The sequence below is a fragment of the Symphalangus syndactylus genome, chromosome 11 (assembly GCF_028878055.3).
Source record: "Symphalangus syndactylus isolate Jambi chromosome 11, NHGRI_mSymSyn1-v2.1_pri, whole genome shotgun sequence".
Lineage (NCBI taxonomy): Eukaryota > Metazoa > Chordata > Mammalia > Primates > Hylobatidae > Symphalangus > Symphalangus syndactylus.
Window position 1 is genome coordinate 100,074,312 of NC_072433.2, and position 22,733 is coordinate 100,097,044.

A 22,733-nucleotide genomic window follows, 5' to 3' on the forward strand; every position below is an offset into this window, starting at 1 on the left:
TACTTGCGGGAACATCATTCAGCACCCTTCACAGCCTTTCTCAACTGGGGTTCCTCAACACCAGAACATGACCTGAGAGGCCATTTTTTCACTTCTCCTGAAGTTCTGCTTGTCTGGTAAACATTACGATGGGAGACATGCTCTGAAACAGGGGTATCAACAAGGAGTGTCAAAGTGCGGAAGAAGAAACCTGGCTGGCCTCTGCCTTCCTAGAGCAGGCAACACTAGAACTCAATCTTGAGGGCTGAGCTGTTCAACAAGCAAATAAAGAAGAAAAGATAATGGGGAGACTCTGGAAGGTTCAAGTAGGGAAATGACATTAAAAGGCCGCAGTTTTTTCTCTCTGGTATTTCTTCAAGGGTTTTGTAAAAATCATTTGATTAGAGGAGAAAATAGACTGAAGTAGAAAAAAAAGTTGGTGAGACAAGAGCTCTACTGATGGTTCAGGTGGGAAATTATGAGGGCTCAAATCCAGTCAGCGAAGTGGGAATAAGGATGGCAAAATACACTCTAGACCAGTACCATCCAACAGAACTTCCTGTATGGATGGAAATGTTCTAGAGCAGCGCTGTCTGCTATGGTAGCCTGGTGCCACACATGGCTGTAAGCACTTGCATTGTGCCTAGTGTACCCAAGGAACTGAATTTTTAATTGTGTTGTATTTTACTTTATTTAAATTCAAATCTAAATAGTTGTAGGTGGCTAGCAGCTACTGTATGCATCAGTGCAGTTCTAAAAATATTCAAGGAGGTGAAAAAAACAAAACAAAACAAAACACCCAAACTTGTGGCTGGGGTGACTTAGTGGATCATGGAGTTACTTAGCAATGAGAAAGAAAAACATAGAGAAGGTGATCTTTTCAGAAAGAAATGACCAGAGCTGACAATGTCCACAGCTGACAATGATGTCAGCTTTGGACATGTTGAATTTGAGAAAACAATTGGGTATGTAAGGGAGGGCTTATCAGTCAACAATTAGAAATATAAGTCTGAAGGAAAGCAATTAGAACTGGATAGATAGATTTAGGAATGCTGGGCATGGATAAGGTCCAGGAAGGAGGTGTGGCAGTGTGGTGGGCAGAGTGCCTGTGTGGAGCTGGCAGGAGCGCAGGGTCAGTGGACGACAGGGAGATGGGGACACCTTTTTCTCGGGGAGAAAAGGAAAGGAGGTGAGGACGGGCAATAACAAAGGTGATTTGCAGACTGTCAGAGGAAGATGCGAAACAGGGACTCCCATCTGATGGCTTCTATTTTCTCTGCTAGGCATGAGGGGTGAATGTTAGAAATGAGAAAAGAGGCTGACCTAGGACCAAAAAAGAAAAAAAAAGAGGAAGCTCACACAGCCGCACTGAGAGCTCTGCTGAGCTCTCTTTGAAGATAGTAGACTGAGGAACACAATGTTTTCTTCCAACTCTGGAGACCTCATTAAAATAATAGTACAAATTAAAAAAGGATTAAAACCACAACGGAGATAAGAATGTGCTTGGGGCATTGGCCGAAACAAAATTTGGACACGTTTCTCAATGGTCAAGTGAAAGGAAGAGCACTGATGAAATACACAGAATAAAAAAAGTCTATAATGTATACAAAGAGAGGCGGCCAGTCTACCCAGAAGGACGACGGCAGGCTCTGATTCAGCTTTGGCAGAGAGCAAGAAGGACAAGAATGAGAACAGAGGCTTTCAGAGGTTAACAGAGGTTGCAGCTATGTAACTGTATACAACAACCAAAACTTCCCAGCATATGACAGCTTCAGCTAAAGTCAACAGGTGCTCCTCCTATTAAAAATGCATAGAAATGTTGCATTAAAAAAGGAACAATGAGAAATAAATTCATTGCCAAGGTCAAAAGACAGCAAAATCTCCAGGTGCCAGAAATGAGAAATAAGGCTGAAAGAGTTGCCAGGAGGTGGTGCCACCGCAAGCCCAGGGACTGTGAGCAGGGCACAGAATGAGCGTGGGAGGGAGGAGATGGAGGGCGCCTGCGAGTCTAGCTGCTTGAGCTGATCCCTCTGCCTCATGCCTGGAGCCTCTCTGCCCGACCCATAGGTGAAAAGCTGAAAGTACTGTCCACAGAAAGAATCCTGAGGCTGTGCAGAGGAGACAACCTTCAGAAACCAAAACCCCAGACCAGTGGCACCTTTGGGTGTGAGGTCCAAATTTATACTATCTGTATATTGTGGGACTCCAAACTTGACATGAATACTGGAAATTGGTTTGGATTTTGCCAGGCCACCTACTGCCTCAGAAACTGCCTAATTTGTAAATCGCCCAGTATCAAGAGAGAACAGGAGACTTAAGCTTCCCATGACTGGGAGCCCAGGTCCACAAAGCTGCCAGACACAGAGTGAGGACAACTACAGAGAGCAAAAGATAAAACAAGAGAGCCAGCAGTCTGAATGGGGAGCTGAATTCACCCTAGGAGAAATGAAAATAAAGCAACTGGTAAACCACATCACAATAGGTACACTGAGGATCCTTAAAGAGATAAGGGGAATAATTTCCTTAAGATTAAGAAATAATGAAACAAAAATAGATACCAAATCTTAAAAGCGTTTTTGTGGGGCTAGGCACGGGGGCTTGGGTGGTAATCCCAACCCTTTGGGAGGCCAAGGTGGAAAGGTTGCTTGAGCCCAGGAGTTTGAGACCAGCCTGGGCAATATTGCAAGACCCTGTCTCTACAACAACAACAACAAAAAATTAGCCAGGTGTGGTGCGTGAGCCAGTAGTCCCAACTACTCAGGAGGCTGAGGTGGGAGGATTGCTTGAGCCTGGGAGGTCGAGGCCATGGTGAGCTAGGACGATCACACCACTGGACTCCAGCCTGGGTGATGCAATGATACTGAGACAGACAGACACACACACACACACACACACACACACACACACACACACACACACACACTGCCTTCTCATGGGATAGAGGCATCTCAGGTTCTGTGGGTCTCTGGGTGTTGTTCTGTTTCATTCACTACTGTATTGCCAACACCTTCAACAGGGACTGGCACAGTCTCAATAAAATCTATCGAATGCCACTAAAAAACCTATCACCTTAAAATCTAATGCCTACTTAGGATATTGTGGTAGGCTGAATAATGGCCCCCAAAGGCATCCACACCATAAACCCTGAGAACTGTGAATGTAGCCTTGTATGGCAAAAGGGAACTGAGATGGGTAGAGTATCATGGATTGTCTAGGTGGACTCAGAAGTCACAAGACCCCTGTAAGAGGGAAGCAGGAGTGCCAGAGTTAGAGCTCTGAAGATGCTATGCTGCTGGCTTGGAAGATGAAGGAAGGGGCAAAGTCAAAGGATGCAGGCTCCCTCTAGATGCTGGAAACCACAAGGAAGTATATTCTCCCCTCCAGCCTCCAGAGAGATGCAGCCTTGCCGACACTTTCATTTTAGTGAATGAGATGCATTTTGGACTTCTGACCCCCTAGGACTGTAAGATGATAAATTTGTGTTGTTTTAAGTCACTAAGTTCGTGATAATTTGTTACAGCAGCCACAGGAGAGTACACAGCTATTATCAAGAGTGTGGGCAAAAATAAAGACCCTCTCAAAGATTAAGAATCTATCACCTATAGATCTTTGCTGAAAGAATTTCCTAAGAATACATGATTTTCAGAACCAAAAAAATTAAACCCGAGAAAAAGAGTGGGATGAAACAAACAATGGAAGTACAAGAGCTGACATGGACGTAGGTGGTGAAATACTCCTTTGCTGCTGTTGGGCGGATGGGCTGGCCAGCTTTCCCAAAAGCTGCCCTGGGGTACTTAGTCAAAGCAAGACTAATCACACTCTGAGACTCAGCAGTTTCACTCCTGGACATGTGATCCTGAGTAATTCCCACCAGGCCAGAGGAGACACGTGCAAGGGACTATGCCCTGGAGCATTGTTTGTGGTCATGGGAAGTGGGAAGCAATTTGATTGTCAGGTGCTGTAAATGTAATAGGTGGGTCACTATAGAATGCTAGATGCCCTTAGACACACAGGACCAGATGTACACACAGCCATATGGACAAACCTTAAAATCAGAGTGCTGAGGAGAAAAACGTAAGAGAAGGCGACAGCACAATAACATTTAAATAAATTAAAAGTAATGCAAAACACTATCTTAGGACATGCACAAAATGGGGTGAAGGGGATGGGATATTATATGGGATAAATTATTTGTAAGGAATAAATTAAAAGAGGGACCAGTGAATGTGACTAATGAATATAATTATCTTCTCTCTCTGTCCTGAATGCCAAATTCCAACAAAAGCCAGGCGTGGTAGTGTGCACCTGGAGTCCCAGCTATTCAGGCAGCTTGCTATGCAGGAGGATTGCTTAGCCCAGAATTCAAGGGTCGAGCGCACTGTGATTACACCTGTCAATAGCCACTGCATTCCAGCCTGGGCAACATAGCCAGATCCCATATCTATCTTATCTATCTATCTATTGATCTCTCTCTCGCTCTCTCAATCAATCCAAAAGAAAGTAAATGATGCAAGCCAGGAGCATGAGGGATTAGGCAGAGTGGGAAAGTGAGATGTTGGGGGGATCTGGCCCTAGAGCTGTCAAACACAAAGAGTGTGCACAGAAGCAGGTTTCCAATGTGGTAGGAAATTCCTTGGAAACGTGAGGCTAGGCAAGTACGAGACAGGTCAGCTATACGGATGCTTCAGTCTCTGAGTACAATTGTGGGAGCACAGACAAGAGTCAGCTGATGAAGTCATCTGTTAATGTGGCTCACAGATGAGTGACAAGCAGGAAGGCAAGGTGGCACCGGAGTCTTGAGCAGGATTAGAAACATTTTTATTAGCCATAAAAGAAAGAGCCTGTTCTGCTGATGATACGTAGCAGTGCTCACTGGGTAGTTGTAATTTCAGGCAATTAGGTTGTAATTCACAATTTCACTGTGTAATGGAGCTGGTTGAGACGAGATGATTCCCACACTATAGAAGGGTGAGAATCACTAGGCTGGGAAAGCTCTACTTAATGAGCTTCATGCAGTTAGTCCCTGTGTAGTTTTTAAAAAGCTGCCTTCTCAAAGTCCAGGGTTTGTAGATATTTTGCCGAGAACCACACCTCTTATTGGAGATTTCATACGATTTTTCTTAGAGCCCTCAAATAATCAGAATCTATTTACAGCAAATATTTATTTCTTCTATAAATCAAATTTACATGGTGTTTCAGGATAGTGGTATTTTGTTGTTAATGGCAATTTTGACTAGATGGAAACAGAACAGAGAGATCACAAAATAGAAGGAAAAAATATCCAACAGCATTTCCATCTCTCGGTAAGTTTGATAAGTGTGCTATTTTCTCTTTTGTTTTATAGCCCACTAAAGTACCTGGATGTGATTATAAAAAATAGTTGCATCAGAAAAGGCCAGCAGTTTGGCAATCTTTTTTTTTTTTTTTTTTTTTTTTTTTTTTTTTTTTTTTTTTTTTTTTGAGACAGAGTCTCACACGTCGCCTAGGCTGGTGTGCAGTGGCGCAATCACGGCTTGCTGCAACCTCTGCCTCCCGGGTTCAAGCGATTTTCTTGCCTCAGCCTCCCAAGCAGCTAGGGTTACAGGCGCCCACCACCATGCCTGGCTAATTTTTTGTATTTTTAGTAGAGACAGGGTTTCACTATGTTGACCAGGCTGGTCTCGAACTCCTGACCTTGTGATCCACCCACCTCGGCCTCCCAAAGTGCTGGGACTACAGGCGTGAGCCACCACTTCTGGCCAATCTTCCTAATTTCTTACCAGCTTTTTGACAAATTGAGTCAGCTTCTTTCATGACAGCCAAGAGCGAGCCTTGAAGCCGCCTGGCCTCCTCATAGGTACAGTGAGGCTGGGGTGAGTAAGCAAATACTGGTGCCCACAGAAGGAGTTGCCTCACAATCTCCGTGGCTCAAGTGTGTGTTTAAGGCCCTCATGAAGTAACTGGGAGCTGTGTCCATGGAAGAGGTCAAAGAACCAGGGTTCTGGGGATTCTCTGCCTTGGATTCCCCCTAAAACTCCCTCAGTCTACAGAGAGGAGGGGAACACAACACTGGACTCAGGTCAAGGTAAAAGCATGCATACCACCAGCTTCCTATTTTCTGCAGCAAACTCATTGTACCTTCATGTAGCATTAGAATGCCAGGAGAGTGAGTCTGTGACACCCTAAGGAATCTGGCCCCCATGTTGCTGTAACAGAGGATGTTTTACCCACTGTTGGTTTGCATGGGAGTAGGGCTAGGATGAGGACAAGGGTGGACAGAAGGCTATAGGAAAGTGGTCTAAACAACAGAACAATGACAACGGCCTCCCCTAATAAGGCCACCAGATCCCAAATTTTGATACCAAGAGTTAACATCAACGTAGACTTGGGCAAGATTGTTAAAGCTTTTGTGGGCCTCTGTTTTCCCATCTCTAAAAAGGGTATAATAATAGTACCTATCGGCTAGCATTCTGGAGCAGATTAAACAAAATGTGCATAAATCATCACCCATCACAAGTGTTTGAAATATGTTCTGGGCTATTATCATAATTTAGGTTTTCAAAATTATTTATTTTTCGAGACAGAGTCTTGCTATTACCCAGGCTGGAGTACAGTGGTGTGATCACAGCTCACTGCAGACTTGATCACCTGGGCTCAAGCCATCTTCCCACCTCAGTCCCCTGAGTAGCTGGGACTATGGGTGCACACCATCAACACTTGGCTAATTTAAAAAAAAATTTTTTTTTGGTAGAACAGAGGTCTTGCTATGTTACCCAGGCTGGTGATTTAGGCTTTGAGTAAGTCTTGCTTTGCCTTTAGAGGTATCTTAGTCTGAGGGGTGTATAGTCTGAGAGGAGTTCAGTCTGCAAATACTCACAGAACATCCACACTATCAATATTATTAAAAGAGCCTTTCTTAAAAATAAGCCCTACTGAGCTTGCACTGGTAAGCAGCTCCCTGTGGAAGTGATTTCCTTCACGGGGTGAGCTGGGGGACTTGGCAGTGTGCCAGGCAGTGCCTCCATGCCTTGGGAGCCCCGGGGTGCCTGTACCCTGGTGGACTCCACCCTCTCTCCTCTTCTAGCTCAGATGACCCTGGTGAAAGGACAGTGCAGGGCAGGCTCCACATAGCAGACAGCTTCCCCAGCAGATGCTGGGCTGATCACTGCTACATGGTGGGCCCAGGAGGAGCAGGCTGGGCCTGAGGAGAAGGCAGAAAGCCTGTAGCTCTTTCTCTCAGTTCACCTGCAAAGGGGAAGTAGAGGACACTTGGAGAAGCTCTTGGCCCATGTCCAGTGGGTGACCAAAGGACACTGCCTCTCTCTTCCCTGTCTCCAAGTGCTGACCACGATCATGATGTGGGACAGTGTTCCAGGGTGCTACACCCCATTCACTGACTCTGGCTCATGGAAAGGCCTAGGCACACATCCTCTGTAAGAGCTTCCCAGTGATTCTGACACACACGTGTGTGGGGTCACCACAGGATGGATGAGGGAAACTGCTTGTTTCTCTGGAACTCTGATTCACGGCCAAGCCCAGCTGGTATCATGGTCAGAGCACGTAAATCAGCTGCATCAGAAACTTGTGCTGTTGAACATCCACATGTTCCTCCACGTTCCTAAGCCCCTTTATGGTTAGGTAAAGCCATCTGCCTAGTTCTGGTCAACAGGCAGGGCGCAGAAGTATTTAAATGCTGTGGTGGGAGCTTTCGAGTGGGCTCTTAGGTGGTGGACAGCCAACAGTCTGAGTTTCTGAGTGAATGTATGGATCACAGACGTGCACCTGTCCCCTAACCTGCATTGAACACATGGTGCAGGCAAGAAACAATGTGCCATGTCACTGAGATTTGGGGAGTGAACCTGTTAATGCAGAAAGATCTAGCCTCATACTGACTAATATACCAGCCATACAAAAGAAGAGCCACCTGAGCCTCCCATGTGGAAGGAGCACACTGAAGCCAGACCCGGCTCCTCTCGGCTCCCTCCCATGCAGCTAGATGAGCGCTGGGGAGAGCTGAGAGGAGCGGTGTTGAGACAGGACTTGTTTTTACAGAACTTTTATGAATTTAAACTCAGCTAATATTGGCATCCTCTTCCTTACCCTGAAAAGAAATTCCTGTGAAGAAGTGGAACAAATAAGAAACGAACAAACTTCCATAAAGGACAAAAAAGAAGACTCAGCTTATATGTGAATATCAAACCATTAAAAGCTGTGAGATACAGATCATTCTCTATAATCCATATTTTTTGTTTTTGCTTAATTTGAAAATTAAAGAGGACAAAGAAAAAAAGCAATCGCATACTTCCACTGCCCAGATTTAACCTGTTAATATTTTAGCATATCAGTGTTCTATTTCTATGTATATACTTCGGTGTATTAAAAATCATACAACAATATGAATACATTCATTAAAAAATAAATTAGAACATTATAGAGAAGTTTAAGGCCGCTTTGAGGCCAATACAACATATTGTCATTATGATGTTGGTTTATATTTTTCTGGTCTATTTTCAATATTTTTATATACACACATATGAATATCTATGAAATGGAAATTTATACAGCTACAAATTCATAATAAATATAAAGTACTATTTTGCAGTCTGCATTTTCTCTATATAGCCCTGTCTCAAGAAAATCAACGCCGAGGGGAGGTAGAGTGGGACCAGCTCAGATGGGACCATGGCCAAATGAGGCTAAAAGAGATGTGAGGCAAAACACAGATGACTCTATTTAACCTCTGTAAGATCACAACACTTACACTTCCAGGCTGGTCTCAAACTCCTGGGCTCAAGCAATCCTCCTGCCTCGGCCTCCCAGAGTGCTAGAAGTATAAACGTGAGCCACTGCACCTGGCCGAGGGTGACTTTTATTTGGTTCAAAATAGCATGTCTACTTGTCTCTTGAATTTAGTGTGGCAATGAAGCCAGGAGCCAGACCCCCAGTATGAGAGACGCCCAGGAGAGACAGGTGGACTCATTCCCAGACATGCAGAAAACACCCAGGTAGAGCACAGTGTGTAAAGAAGAAATTGTTAACACCTTACGACATGAACATGCAGAAGAATTCTTTAATTCTGAAGAATTTCTAGAAAATCTCAGAAGGAGCTTATGTGGCCGATTTGTGTTCAAGTCTATGATTCAGCAGGACACAGTTTCGTGTGCCTGTGGTCACATCAAGTTTGCTTTGCCAAACACATTGGGGAAAGCACTGATTATTTTTGCCACATCATGGCTGACTTAAACAATGTAGCTAAAAAAATGGGAACAATGTGGAGAAAGTGGCTCCTGCCATCACACGACTCTCTGGGGAGCTCTCAGGGCACTCTCTGTGTTTACCTGTCCCCACCACTTGACATATATCTTTGTGATGATCTGTTTACTTGCCTCTCTCCCCAACATCCTTGAAGCCAGGGACTGTGTCCTGTTCATCACTGTAACCCCTCTGCCTGGCACAGAGATGACCAATCATGTTTGTGAAATGAATGAATGAATGAAGAATAAAATACTTCCTTTATAGAGTAATTCTCCCTTGCCTACATTAAGCCCACTTCTTTATGTGTGAGGAAATACATGGTTGTATTACAGAGCAAACAAAAATAAATGATTGCCTCATTCAATAATGAACTAGAACCAATAATAAAATTGCCTGTTGTTCCTTAGTTACTGCTCTGCCACTAGCCCAATTTGTTAACTGACTACATTAAAGATCTAATTTAATTAAATCTTGAACAAACCTCAGAAGACCTACAGAGAGCACTTTGCTTAATTACAGGCACGGTTCAAGCACCAATCCTATTGATCTGGTCAGTTAAAATTCTATACAATGAATGTGGGCAAGGAAAAAAAGAAAGTGGCCCCAATTGCTCGTCAAGCAACTTTGATGAACTATGGATTCAGAGCTGCTATAAAGACAGCAAAGGCAAACCAGCCTCGCACTCTGTACTGTCACAGGGATAAAAATAAAATGGTACCCCAGTCGCTCTGCAGAGCTACACATCGTAAAGAACAGAAGAGAGTGATAACCACGAAGGACAGATCCCTCCTGAGGGAAATAAAGCACACTAGGTGGGTAGGTGGGTGATGGCTGGAAGAAGACTTTCGGCACTTAAAGTCTAGTAAACAGGCATTCAGATGCATCTAATACACTTTTTGAGATCCACACTCATCTTGAAATAAAAAGAAATAAATCCAATTCATGGTATGTACATAAATTCCCGAGAATATCTCTAGTTGAGGAAGAGATAAAAGTTAACATTATTTGAAGGTAACTGAAATAAACATTATATAAACTATACTAGTTGCACAAACTTATAAAAGGTAACAGATGTGACTGGAAGAAAGGTTTTGACTAAAATGTGTCTATGTGTGCAGGCTTGTATGTGTGTGTGTGTAATTATCCAACGTCCATGTTGGAGTTCTTCAAACATTTAAGGATTCCTATTAAAACAAATGACAGGATGGTGTTCAACTTTCCATACCACTCAACAGGTAGCTATAGATTTTACTCCAAAGAACTACTACTAATTTTTTGAGCATTTACTATGTGCCAGACATCGCCTAACCACTTTACGAGTATTATCTAATTTTTGCTTTGGGTGCTATTATTGTCCCACTTCGTGGCAGAGTAAACTGAGGCACAGAGAGGTTAGGCAACCTGCCAAAGACTCGTGGTGACTTGGCAGGTCAGGCTATGCATGACCCAGGCAGTCTGGCTCCAGAGCCCTGGTACCTAGTGTAGTGCCTCCGCACTGTGCTATTCTTAATACTGACCTCCAGAGTTGGAGAAAACACTGGAAAGTGGGGAAGGGGACTTTTTATTTTTTGCTAGTCCACAGTGAAGGGCTGGCAAGTGAGAAAAGAAAATTCATTCTAAACCACAATATGTAATTACACCGAAGACCAACAATTTCCCTCACAAAACATGCACCATCAGAATGCACACGCTAAGAGCAAGTACATACCTAATTAGGACATCAGTCATAATCATCGGGGAGTGTAACCCAGGAAATTACAGGTGGCGTGGGCTTTAGTGCTAAGCAAATTTCGTCATGCTGCCCAGATAAAGCCTTTGCTGACTGGGATGATTTACACCTGCTGATGCAAGTATGAAGACTGGCATCCGATATAGCTGCATACTGAAAATATGCTTATGCACGTGAGTTAAGACAAAATGATGTTCAGATATGAGAGGTAGTAGTGCCAGCCTTTTAATTATGACATTAGCACAAATGAAGAAGAGTTGATAACATTCAAAAATAGTAATTTCTTCCATATTTTTCAAATGAGGAAGAGTTGATAACATTCAAAAATAGTAATTTCTTCTGTTTTATATAATGGCAACTAAGAATACTTACAAATGGATTAAAAACAAAATGACGTACACATCCTGAGCTTGTTGAAGGATAGAAGAGCAAGTTACTTACAAGGTCTTTTTTATGGCTAAGGGAGCAAGAGCAATGGTGAAGGATGATGAGACCCACTAGATATATTTTTCCCCTTCTTTTTTTTTTTTTTTTTTTGAGACAGAGTCTCCTTCTGTCGCCCAGGCTGGAGTGCAGTGGCGCGATCTTGGCCCACTGCAACCCCCGCCTCCCGGGTTCAAGCGATTCTCCTGCCTCAGCCTCCCAAGTAGCTGGGACTACAGGCACACAGCACCACACATGGCTAATTTTTGTACTTCTAGTGGAGATGGGGGTTTCATCATATTGGCCAGGCTGGTCTTGAACTCCTGACCTTGTGATCTGCCTGCCTCGGCCTCCCAAAGTGCTTGGATTACAGGTGTGAGCCACCGCGCCCAGCCAGTATTTTTCCCCTTCTAAGTCAACTTTATCTGTGTACAAAATTAGCAGTCAGAGCACAACTAGAAAACAAACTTCTAATATTGCCAAGACCAAGAAAGACAGTCAAGAAAGTCTAGTAATTCAAAGTGAAGATCAGAGGGAAGTCTTTGACTGAGGAATTCATTGCTTCACCCCTAGTCCAATCACAGATCAAACTCACAGCCAAACATAGAAGTGCTTGTGGGTTCCTGGGATTAAAAACTTCATCTTGGAAAAACTGAGGCTTTAACAACTCTGCTGAACATTTCTATCCTGAAACATCAGCTCCTTCAGTAATGGATACATGTCCTAAACAAAATGGTATTCAAACTAGGTCAGGCCCTAGGGTGAATAGCAGGAGTCACACATACACATCTGTAAACACAGAGACACACACATAATATGCACACTTAAACAGATGCACATAACACACATACATATATGCACACAATGTACAAGATATGGCTATTTTAACTTCAGTAGGTCTGCACTAGGAGAGATGACATGCTATATTAGATTCAGTATAAGTAAATGAGAGCAGGTGCAATAAAGCTAAATAAAATTTTATAGAAAAAAATTAAAAGGGGAAAATTCCATTTTTTTTTCAAATTCTAAAGAGTATTAGTTTATCCTAAAGAACATTTTAATTGAGCTTAGAAAAGATGTGCTTACGCTGGAAAGTTTAGAATCACTGCCCTGATATAATTTTATCAACCAGTCAGGTTTAAGATTCCAGAGAAAAGTTGTTTTTTTTGTTTTTTTTTTTTAAATCTTACCTCTATACCTTAGCACTTTCGAACTATTTTCAAGAAGGACTTCATAACAGGAAAGAGACAGTGATTCCCAAGATTACAAATGCCACAAAATTCTCACGGTGCCCCTGGTGCTATACACCAGCCTCTCTCAGCCCCCATGCCCAGGAAGGGCCTGACCATTATGGATGCAGCATGCTCACCCTCCTCCGCAGCCGGTCCCGCTCTTCCCGGATGGCATTCATGGTGGCCTTGGTCCGGTTCAGTTCTTCCTCCTTGCTGCACAGCATGGCAGTCAGGCTCTCATTCTCTTCCCTCAGCCCAGCCAGCTCCTTCTCCCACCGAGACCTCTCTTCAGCCAGGTTGGGATACAGGTCCCGGCCAAGCACCCCCTCAATCTCCTCGACTGTCTGTAAAACACAGCCCCAAAGAGAAGTCAAGTAAGTTACCTTGGAGAAAGGGGATGGGAAGAAAATAGGCTGAACAGGAATAAACGTCCATAGAGGAGTGTGTTCTAGAACCACTTTCTTATAGTGATCATGACTACAGACACCCCAAAGTTATCCTGCCTCCAATTTCAGATGAGGCTCTGTCCCTTGCTTGGGGTACAGTCTGTGTTACCCAGCAAACTTCAGAGTAAGAAAAACACTGAGTCCTCTCCTGGCAGCTGAGTCTGTCTCTGGTGCTAGCTGACACATCCACACAATGCTTATTTCCTTCACTTGAGTTCCAGAGTTGGTGGATACACACAGCCAGGCAGAAGGCCATTTAGTGATCCTGGTAATGTGAGGACAAACATGAGGTTGTAAACTGCATACAAAATCTAACTTGACGTTTCCTAAATTATAGGCCGCCCACGTGCCAACTCAGCGATAAGATAGGTCACATTACCATTTCCAGCTTTTAGTGCCACATCCAAATTCAGATGGTGCAAATGAGGTTCAGTCTCAAGATGTGAAAGACAAAAATAAACCTCATTGACACAGAAAAGAGGAAGCATATTGTGGAGATTTCTAAGACAGCAGGGATTAAATTAATTAATAACACAGCTTCAAAATTTAAAGGAAAATCTCAGTAGCACATAGAGAGTTTAAAAAAATTCATTTAAAAACATTTAATGGAGAAGAAACATGCATAATATTAGGAAAAAAAGGAAGAAGTCATTCTGCTTACTCTTATAAACTGTTCATTCACATTTACTGTCCTTTGAAAAAGGAAGCACAAGCCAGCAGATAATGAAACAAGAGGGAGAATTACTATGCAGAGGTAGAAGGCAGTGAAGAGATGGGACAAGAAACAGAAGGCTGGACGGGTGTAGTGGCTCACACCTGTAATCCCAGCACTTTGGGAGGCCCAGGCGGGTGGATCACCTGAGGTCAGGAGTTCAAGACCAGCCTGACCTCAGGTGAAACCCTGTCTCTACTAAAAATACAAAATTTAGCCAGGCGTGGTGGTTGTGCCCGTAATCCCAGTTACTCCGGAGGCTGAGGCAGGAGAATTGCTTGAACCTGGGAGATGGAGGTTGCAGTGAGCTGAGATCATGCCACTGCACTCCAGCCTGGGCAACAGAGCAAGACTTCGTCTAAAAAAATAATAATAAAATGAATAAAGAAAAGAAACAGAACGCCTCAAATACTAGAAAACATAAAGGTACATCACTCTTGGATGCTCAGGTTGGTTCTCAAATCTTGCTGCCCTTTTCCCATGTGCTGCTCTGTCCTTCTTTAAATCTGGAGACTCTCATCCTACTTGGCTCTGATCCAGACCCTGTGGCTTTGTCCCTAACTGGTTGGTAGAGGCCCTTGGCCTCCTCCTTCCCTCTCAACCCCGAGGCTGGGGCTAGACCCAAGTTGACATTACAATCAAATATAGGGCCCAGGAGATTCCAGAGAAAGAAACACCAGCAACTTCTTCTCCCGCCCTGAACCACATCAACTACATATTTACAATTGAGATGAAGAAAGATGGAAAATCAGCAGTGTTACAAACATGCATCATGGTTTACCTTGTGACACCACAGTTCTTTTGTGCAATCCAGGATTCCTACTTATAGAAACTTGGGCCTATATTTTCTCTTTATTGGCTCCTCCTAGACTTTTAAATTTGAATTGCTATGCCCAGGTCACTAAGTTATGTTGAAGGAATATAAAGATACAGACACCTAGTATCAATAAGCCTTGACTTTCCCATCATTCACAGTAAGTTTGTGCAGATGCAACAAATTCCTCTCACTATCTCAAACAGCAAGAGGAATTGATGAATGGACTCCTGAAATTGTATTCTAGAGGCCTTAGAGCTTTAACAAAACTTCCAAGCTAAACTTACAGCTTAACAGTGCTCTATGATAAACCACACTAAAATGACATGGTTCAATACTAGCAGTTGAATGGTTTACAAGTAAATTGTCCTTTTTACCGCAAAGCCAGTGAACCTGACTGCTGACATCATGACTTTTTCAGAAATAATTCAGCCCAACTGAAATTTCTAGAGCCCCCGCATCTACACCGTGGCTCAATGTATTGTATGGCTCTCATGGAAATATTCATCCCTAATAAGTATTTAAGAAAACTGCACTTCAAGAGAAGGACTGGACCATTTCCCTTTCAGAACCTCAAAGGGCCTCACAGAGGGTGAGGAAGGTCTACCTTAATCGCCAGGTCACAGTGCTCGCTGGCCGTGGTGAGCTGCTCAATGTGCCTGTCCACCTCGGCCACGGAGAGGCTGCAGCTGCTCTTCTTCCTGCCACAGACGACATTCTCTAGCCCTGTCAGCACCCTCTGCAGTTCTGAGTTCAGGTCACTGCAGTTGTCTGTGAAGTGAATGCAAACAAAATGTGTTACATAGGGCAACAAATGCTCTCTGTTTTGCTTACCATGAGGGACTCATTCAGGTAATGGGACGGCAATGGAGCCTGACATTTCAAAGTTCAACAGGCACTGACCCTGAGGCTTGGAACCAATGCAAAGCTCTTTTTATTAAGGCGTTTCAGATGATGGTCATTTTCTGAATTCTCTTGTGTTTCACTCAAAGCAGCCACATCTTGAGTTTCTTTAGTAAGAACAAAGAAATACCCAGAAGAGGCTGTTGGCACTTCCAGAGCCTCTGGTCAACCTGTCTGCTCAGTCATTCAGACAAGCACTAACTGCAGAAAGATCCCGTAACTTTACTAAATGTAACAAAAAGTCTCAGAATGAGCAGAGATACTAGGCATTTTGAAAAATAGAAACTGTGTAAGACATAGTCCTTGCCCTCAATGAGCCTAAAACCAAGAACTTTTCCATGATAGAACCAATCGATATGCTCCACTGTTGCAATTTAATCCATGTTCTTTCATCGGGGGAAAAATAAATTGTTCTAACAAATTCCTTATTGTTCTCCACATAAGGCAACCAATTCTAATAATTTGATTTTGACTTAAAACCTTGGGTTGCTTTGAACCGCTGGACATCCAGGGCCTGGTCAGAGAAATAAAAATAATTATAATGTGACACAGATGTATCTTAGAAGACAATTTTGTTGGGAAAAAAAATCCCCTTAAAGTCAAATACAAATTTTGTAACCTGCTATTTTGGATTCTGTCTATTGCCATGCCATTCAATTATTGTTGCAGGCCAGATGCTGACTGATTACATGTAATCTTTCAGAGTACATTCTTCACCTACGTCCAGCCTAACCCTGCATGAAAATTGCTCAGCGTCTTCCATTTTCTTCTTCTCTCCTGCATGCTTCTCACCATAGCTTCCATGTACTAAAATAGTCGACTGCTTTTGGGACTTACCTTTGGGAGACCTCAAGAAAACTCTTGGCACGACGGGAACAGGACTTCTCAGAATGTTTTAGTCAACCTCATCTGGTTGCCTTTATCTGTAAATTACCTAAATCTAGAGAGATCAGCCTAAGGCTTTCACTCCCACCGATACACACAACTACTCCACCTACTTCTCAAACCTGTTCCTCCCCGATCTCTCCCATCTCCATGAATGGCACCCCATCCACCCAGTTACTCAGGTGAGCTCTGAGGCAACCTTCTATGCCTTTGCCTGACATACTAAATCCAATTCATCTTGTGACCACAACCTCCAAAACTTATCCTCAAACTGATCTCTTATTACCATCTCTACTGACAGCATCCTGCTCTAAGCCATCATCATCTCTCAACTGGACCACTGTAACAATCTCCGACCTCTACTCTCCACGCGGTCACCAAAGTGAGCCCCCTAAAAGCGCAGATCAGAACAAGCTATTTTCCTAGCTCAAACTGTCTAATGGCTTCCCATCAACATTCATGTAAAGTCCCACTCCTTACCAGAGTCTGTAAAACTCTGCATGATCAAGACTGATGTGCTCAGTTCAGGCTGCACCATGTCACTGGGGAGCTTTTATAAACTACGGATGCCCAGGCCCCACCCCAGACCAATTAAATCACAATCTCTGGGGGTGGGGCTTGCACAATGGCAACTTTAGGTTCCTCAGGTAATTCTAACGTGCAGTTAGAGTGAGAACCACTGATCTGATCTTGCCTCACCCGTCCACCTTCCCCTGTTCACTATGCTCCATTCACACTCCTTCCCCTCATTCACTATGCTCCATTCACACTCCTGGCCTTCTTTTTTTCCCCTGGAATATGCCAAACTCCTGTCTGCTCCACAGGTTCCTTTTCCTTTGCTGTTTCCTTTGTCTAGGCTGATTTTTTTAAATTTTAGTTAAAAAAAAAATACAACCTTTTTAGAGACAGGGTCTTGCTCTGTTGCACAGGCTGGAGTGCAGGGGTACAATCCTAGCTTGCTAAAGCTTTAAACTCTTGGGCTCAACCTATCCTCCTACCTCAGCCTCCCAAGTAGCTGGGACTACAGGTACACATGACCACAATCAGCTCGTATTTTTATTTTTGTGTAGAGACAGGGTCTATGTTGCCCAAACTGGTCTCAAACTTTTGGCCATTAGTGATCCTCCTGCCATAGGCTTCCAAAATCCTGAGATTATTGGCATGAGCCACCATGCCTGGCCAACCAAATTTTACATATTGTTCAGCTCTCAGTTCAAATGCTATCTCCCCAACAAGCTCTTCCCTATCTAAGGCATGGAGTTTCACCTCCTCCCTTGCCCATTCCCTATCTCCTTATCCTGTTTTTTTCATGGCAATTATCACAATCTGATCTGACTTACATGTTTGTTTTCTCTCCTCTACCAAAACATAAGTTCCAGGAGAGAAGGGACTTTGATCTTCCTCACCATTTGTATCTCCAACATAGAATAGGGTAGGCGGCCAAATATTATTTTTTAAATGAGCAAAGAGAAACACCACATCACCATTTATTTAATAGACAGGAAGGCTATAAACAGACTCAATAGCAGCAGGTTTTTCTTTTTTTCTTTTCTTTTCTTTTTTTTTTTTTTTGAGATGGAGTCTCGCTCTATCTGCCAGGCTGGAGTGCAGTGGTGCAATCTCAGCTCACTGCAACCTCCACCTCCCGGGTTCAAGTGATTCTCCTATCTCAGCCTCCCGAGTAGCTTGGATTACAGGCGTATGCCACCACACCTAGCTAATTTTTATATTTTTAGTAGAGAAGGGGTTTCACCATGTTGGCCAGGCTAGTCTCGAACTCCTGACCTCAGTGCTTTTGTTCCTTGTTATGGACCTTGACCTGACCTGCTAAGAACTAGGATGCTCATCACTGCAGACGCCCTCTGGAGATGGAGGCAGGTGGACACCACCAACTGGAGGCAAAGGACCCAAGTGAGGAGCAGAACTCCTCAGAGACCACACCAACCAGCCTCCGAATGACCACGTACCCTCTGGTGCAGGTCTCCTGGTATCCAGAGCTGGTGTGAATACACTGTCCTGAGTTAAGTGCTCATGAGTGAGATGCTCATGAAATATTCAGACATTCTGTGCTGATTTCCCTAGCGCAGGTCCACCTGATGCAATAATGACACTGGACATGTCTGCTGAGGGGCTCTCGCAGCAGAGCTGGAGTGGTGGCAAAAGGCTGCTTCCTGAGGGTGCTGGGTTACAGGGAGCAGGAAGAGGGGCTAGGCATGTGACCAGTATTTCCTTCTCATACTTAAATTGGGCAGTTGCCGAGCCCTGACTCAGGCCAGAGCAGAGTGCAAAGATGGATAAGAGACTGACCTTAACTGTGAGAGACCCCCAGATGTACAAGGCCACTGCCCTACCTCTCTGCTGCTCACCACTACTGTAAGGAAAGTAACCATAGAGGCCAGGCACAGTGGTTCACTCCTGTAATCCCAGCACTTTGGGAGGCCGAGGTGCGTGGATCACCTGAGATCAGGAGTTTAAGATCGGCCTGCCCAATATTGTGAAACCCTGTCTCTACTAAAAATACAAAAATTAGCCAGGTGTGGTGGCGCACGCCTGTAATGGAGGTTGAGGCAGGAGAATCACTTGAACCCAGGAGGTGGAGGTGGCAATGAGCCGAGACTGCACTCCAGCCTGGGCAACAGAGCAACACGTAACGCTCTTATATTAAAAAAAAAAAAAAAAGAAAGGAAAGTGGCCGGGTGTGGTGGCTAATTCCTATAATCCCAGCACTTTGGGAGGCTGAGGCGGGTGGATCACAAGGTCAGGAGTTTGAGACCAGCCTGACCAACATGGTGAAACCCTGTCTCTACTAAAAATACAAACACGAGCAGGGCGTAGTGGTGCGCGCCTGTAATCCCAGCTACTCAGGAGGCTGAGGCAGGAGAATTGCTTGAATCCGGGAGGTGGAGGTTGCAGTGAGCTGAGATCGAGCCATTGCACTCTAAGCCTGGGCAACAGAGCGAGACTCCATCTCAAAAAAAAAAAAAAAGAAAAGGGAAGTAACCATAGATAACACAGTGCAGACACAAGGCAGAGTGTTGGCAAGACGTGAGGTCATTTACATTGATGCACAGACTCTAAAGAATATCTGCCCTTCAAAGCAAGGAGGGCTACACACGCTTTCTTTTTTTTTTTTTTTTTTTTTTTGAGACGGAGTCTCGCTCTGTCGCCCAGGCTGGAGTGCAGTGGCGCAATCTCGGCTCACTGCAAGCTCCGCTTCCTGGGTTCATGCCATTCTCCTGCCTCAGCCTCTCAGAGTAGCTGGGACTACAGGTGCCTGCCACCACGTCCGGCTAATTTTTTTGTATTTTTAGTAGAGACGGGGTTTCACCGTGGTCTCGATCTCCTGACCTCGTGATCCGCCCGCCTCGGCCTCCCAAAGTGCTGGGATTACAAGCGTGAGCCACCGCGCCCGGCCCGCACGCTTTCTTTGGTCACAGGAAGCTCAATGTATAAAAACACAGGTGAGGTGATGAACCCCACAAACTCCAGTTTGTGCTGCAGAGCTCTGCACTGTGGCTTCACACAGGCCCATCAGTGACCAGTTGGCACTTGGCTGTCCATTGCTAATTTTCCCTGTTTGGAGCCTCACAGGAGGACGAGGAGACTGGGCCTCCTGGAGCAGGTACTCTGTGTCCCCCGTCAACAAGGTACTACCTCAAGGTACCAAGCACTTATCACCACTCACCGCCAGCATCCACATAGCTCCAGACAGAACTGTCTTTCAGAGTCTGTGGCATAAGGTGCCACAGTAGGTCCTAAGTATAGGAGCAGAGTTGCTGGATCACATGGTAATTCTATGTTTAACAAAAACACCAAAAAGCAGTGACTCAAATAATTGTATCCCAATGTTCACAGCAGCATTATTCACAGTAGCCAAAAGGTGGAAGTAGCCCAGGGGTACACTGACAGATGAAGGAACAAAATGTGGTCTCTTAATACAATGTAATGTTATTCAGCCTTAAAAAAGAAATAAAATTCTTTTACATGCTACAACATGAACCTTGAAAACATTATACTAATTAGAATACATCAGACACAACATGACAAATATTTCCACTAACATGAGGTATCTAGAAGAGGCAAATGCAGAGACAGGAGATAAAGTTTATCAGGGGTGGGGGTGATGTGAGAATCGGGAGTTATTGCTTAATGGGTACAGAGTTTACGTTGGCATGAAAACGTCCTGGAAATGGGTGGTGGTGATGGTCACACTAACTCTGTGAATGCCACTGAACTGTACACTTAGAAATGATTACCATGGTAAATTTCATGTTTATGTTACCACAATAAATATAATAAATGTATTTCAGTGAGTAAAATGAGGAGATATAAGCAAATAGGCATATATGAAATGGAAAACAGTAACCTTCAAGAATGGCAGTACATTCAGAAAGGATTTGAGGTATTGTAATTTAATTAAAAAAATTTTTCCCCTGTGGGTTGGAGAGAAAGAGAAGGAAGAAAGAGATATGGGAAGTCTAAGGACAAGGGGGAGTAATGTACTCTTTGGAAAAACCCTGGCCTCCACTGCCATGCAACTCCATGAAGGGCAGCTAAGGCAGGCCCACTGGCTTTCTCCCTCAGCTTCTGCTGTACTTTATTTTTTTATTTCAAAAATTATTATTATTATTATTAATTTTTTTTTCCAGAGACAGGGTCTCATTACATTGTCCAGGCTAGTATCGAACTCCTGGGCTCAATCAATCCTCCCACCTCAGCTTCCCAAGTAGCTGGGATTACAGGCGTGAGCTACCTGTGCTGTGCTTTATGCATCAAAGGAAACTGTTCTATGTCCAGGAGACAGAGAGGAGGCCTTTGGTAGCAAATACACATTCCTTTAAGTTTATTTGTACTGGGCCCCTTTCCAAACAAGAATTTGAGGTTGCTTATCACAAGCAGCCACAAACAAGGGGAAGACACGGTGACTGGATCAGGGAAAGGCTGGGAGCAAACGGAGGCTGACACAGTTGAGGGCTGACTCCTCCAGCTAGCCTTGAGCTTCCTGGCAGCCTGAGCAAATATGAATTATCTCCTGACAGAAAGGAGGAAGCATTCCGGTTTCACAAGGGAGACAAGGTGTTTTTGGCAACAGATGCTACAAGGATTTAGGTACACGGTACTTCATACGTGGTGTGAAGTGACGTGATGCCAGTCTCCTCAGCCAGTTTCACACATATGCGGATTTCATATGGTTTCTTCTTATGTTAATCTTCAGTTAAAATTAAAGTTGTAGACCATTTAAAGCACAAGGTAAAGGGAACTCTGGGGAGTGCTAGGCTCACATAATCTTGGCACTCAGTCTTCAAAGTTGTCTGATAATACCGAACAGGACCCAGAAGACTGGATGGAACGGACCTCTCCCTTTGGCCGGCAGATGCAAACCAGCCACCTGCAGCCAAAGATGTGCTCTCATATGGGATAGGGCTATGGCGTCTGGCATGGCCTTTTTTATTTTTAAAACAGTTTTTGAGTTAACTGTCAACATTTTAAAAATTGTGAAAATTTATGGCTATCCTTGTAAAATGAGAAGATGTAGAAATGCAGGGCCCAGCTTCTCAACCACAGCCATCTGCGGAGGGGCCAGCTGCAGACCCCAGGACTCAGCACGCCCAACCCACAGTGCTCCTCTGCTCTGCCCGCCTCCGCCCAAGTCCGTGGCTCCTCCTGCCCTTTTCCTCTTTTCTAAATGCAATTTTCCTCAGTTGGCCTCCTGATAAGAGCTTAAGAATACACAACTCAGGTTATATTTTTCTAATGAGAACCGGAGTCTTAGGTTTTTATGTTGCTGTTTGGGGAAAGACCCACATATGGCAGGTCCTCAAATAACATTTTGTTCAACATCGTCTCATTGTAACATAGATGAGTAGGGCAACAGGGATTCCCAGCTGGGGCCACTGTCTGTGTGGAGTTTGCACACTGTCCCCTCCCCATGGCTGTGTGGTTTATCTTTGGGTATTCAGTTTCCCCTACACCCCACCCCAAAGCTCAGCACATTAGGTTCATTAGTGTGTCTAAATAGTCCCAGTCAGAGAGAGACAGAGACAGAATGAATGTGTGTGCCCTGCGATGGGATGGCACCTGGCCAGGGTGGGTTCCCATCCAGCACCCTGAGCTCCTGGGATAGGCCTCAGCTACCTGCGACACTGACCTGGAATAAGGGGTTAAATAATTATCTCCCTGATTTTTATTAATCTGCCCTAAATGTACATATAGCTCAAGTTTATTCCCACATTTAATATTAGAAGTGCTTTGGGTCTCTATTTAGAAATTCACTAATGTTTCAGTAACCACAAATACACTACAGGAACTTAACTCTTGATTATATCAATTAACCATAAAACTGGTATCATTACACATCATTTCATTTAAAGTTGCA

The 22,733-nt window shown here is 44.1% G+C and overlaps 1 protein-coding gene across 3 annotated transcripts in view; it reads right to left on the reverse strand.

Annotated features, from left to right (window-relative positions):
* The window catches only part of MCC (MCC regulator of WNT signaling pathway), a 470,217-nt gene that overhangs the window by 65,979 nt on the left and 381,505 nt on the right, over positions 1 to 22,733 (reverse strand). For all 3 annotated transcript variants that reach the window (XM_055298398.2, XM_063612914.1, XM_055298399.2), the window contains 2 exons: positions 15,177 to 15,340; positions 12,735 to 12,941 (listed from right to left, as the gene is read on the reverse strand). In XM_055298398.2, the coding sequence (XP_055154373.1) occupies positions 12,735 to 12,941; positions 15,177 to 15,340 (371 nt within the window). The remainder of the gene's footprint in view (positions 1 to 12,734; positions 12,942 to 15,176; positions 15,341 to 22,733) is intronic.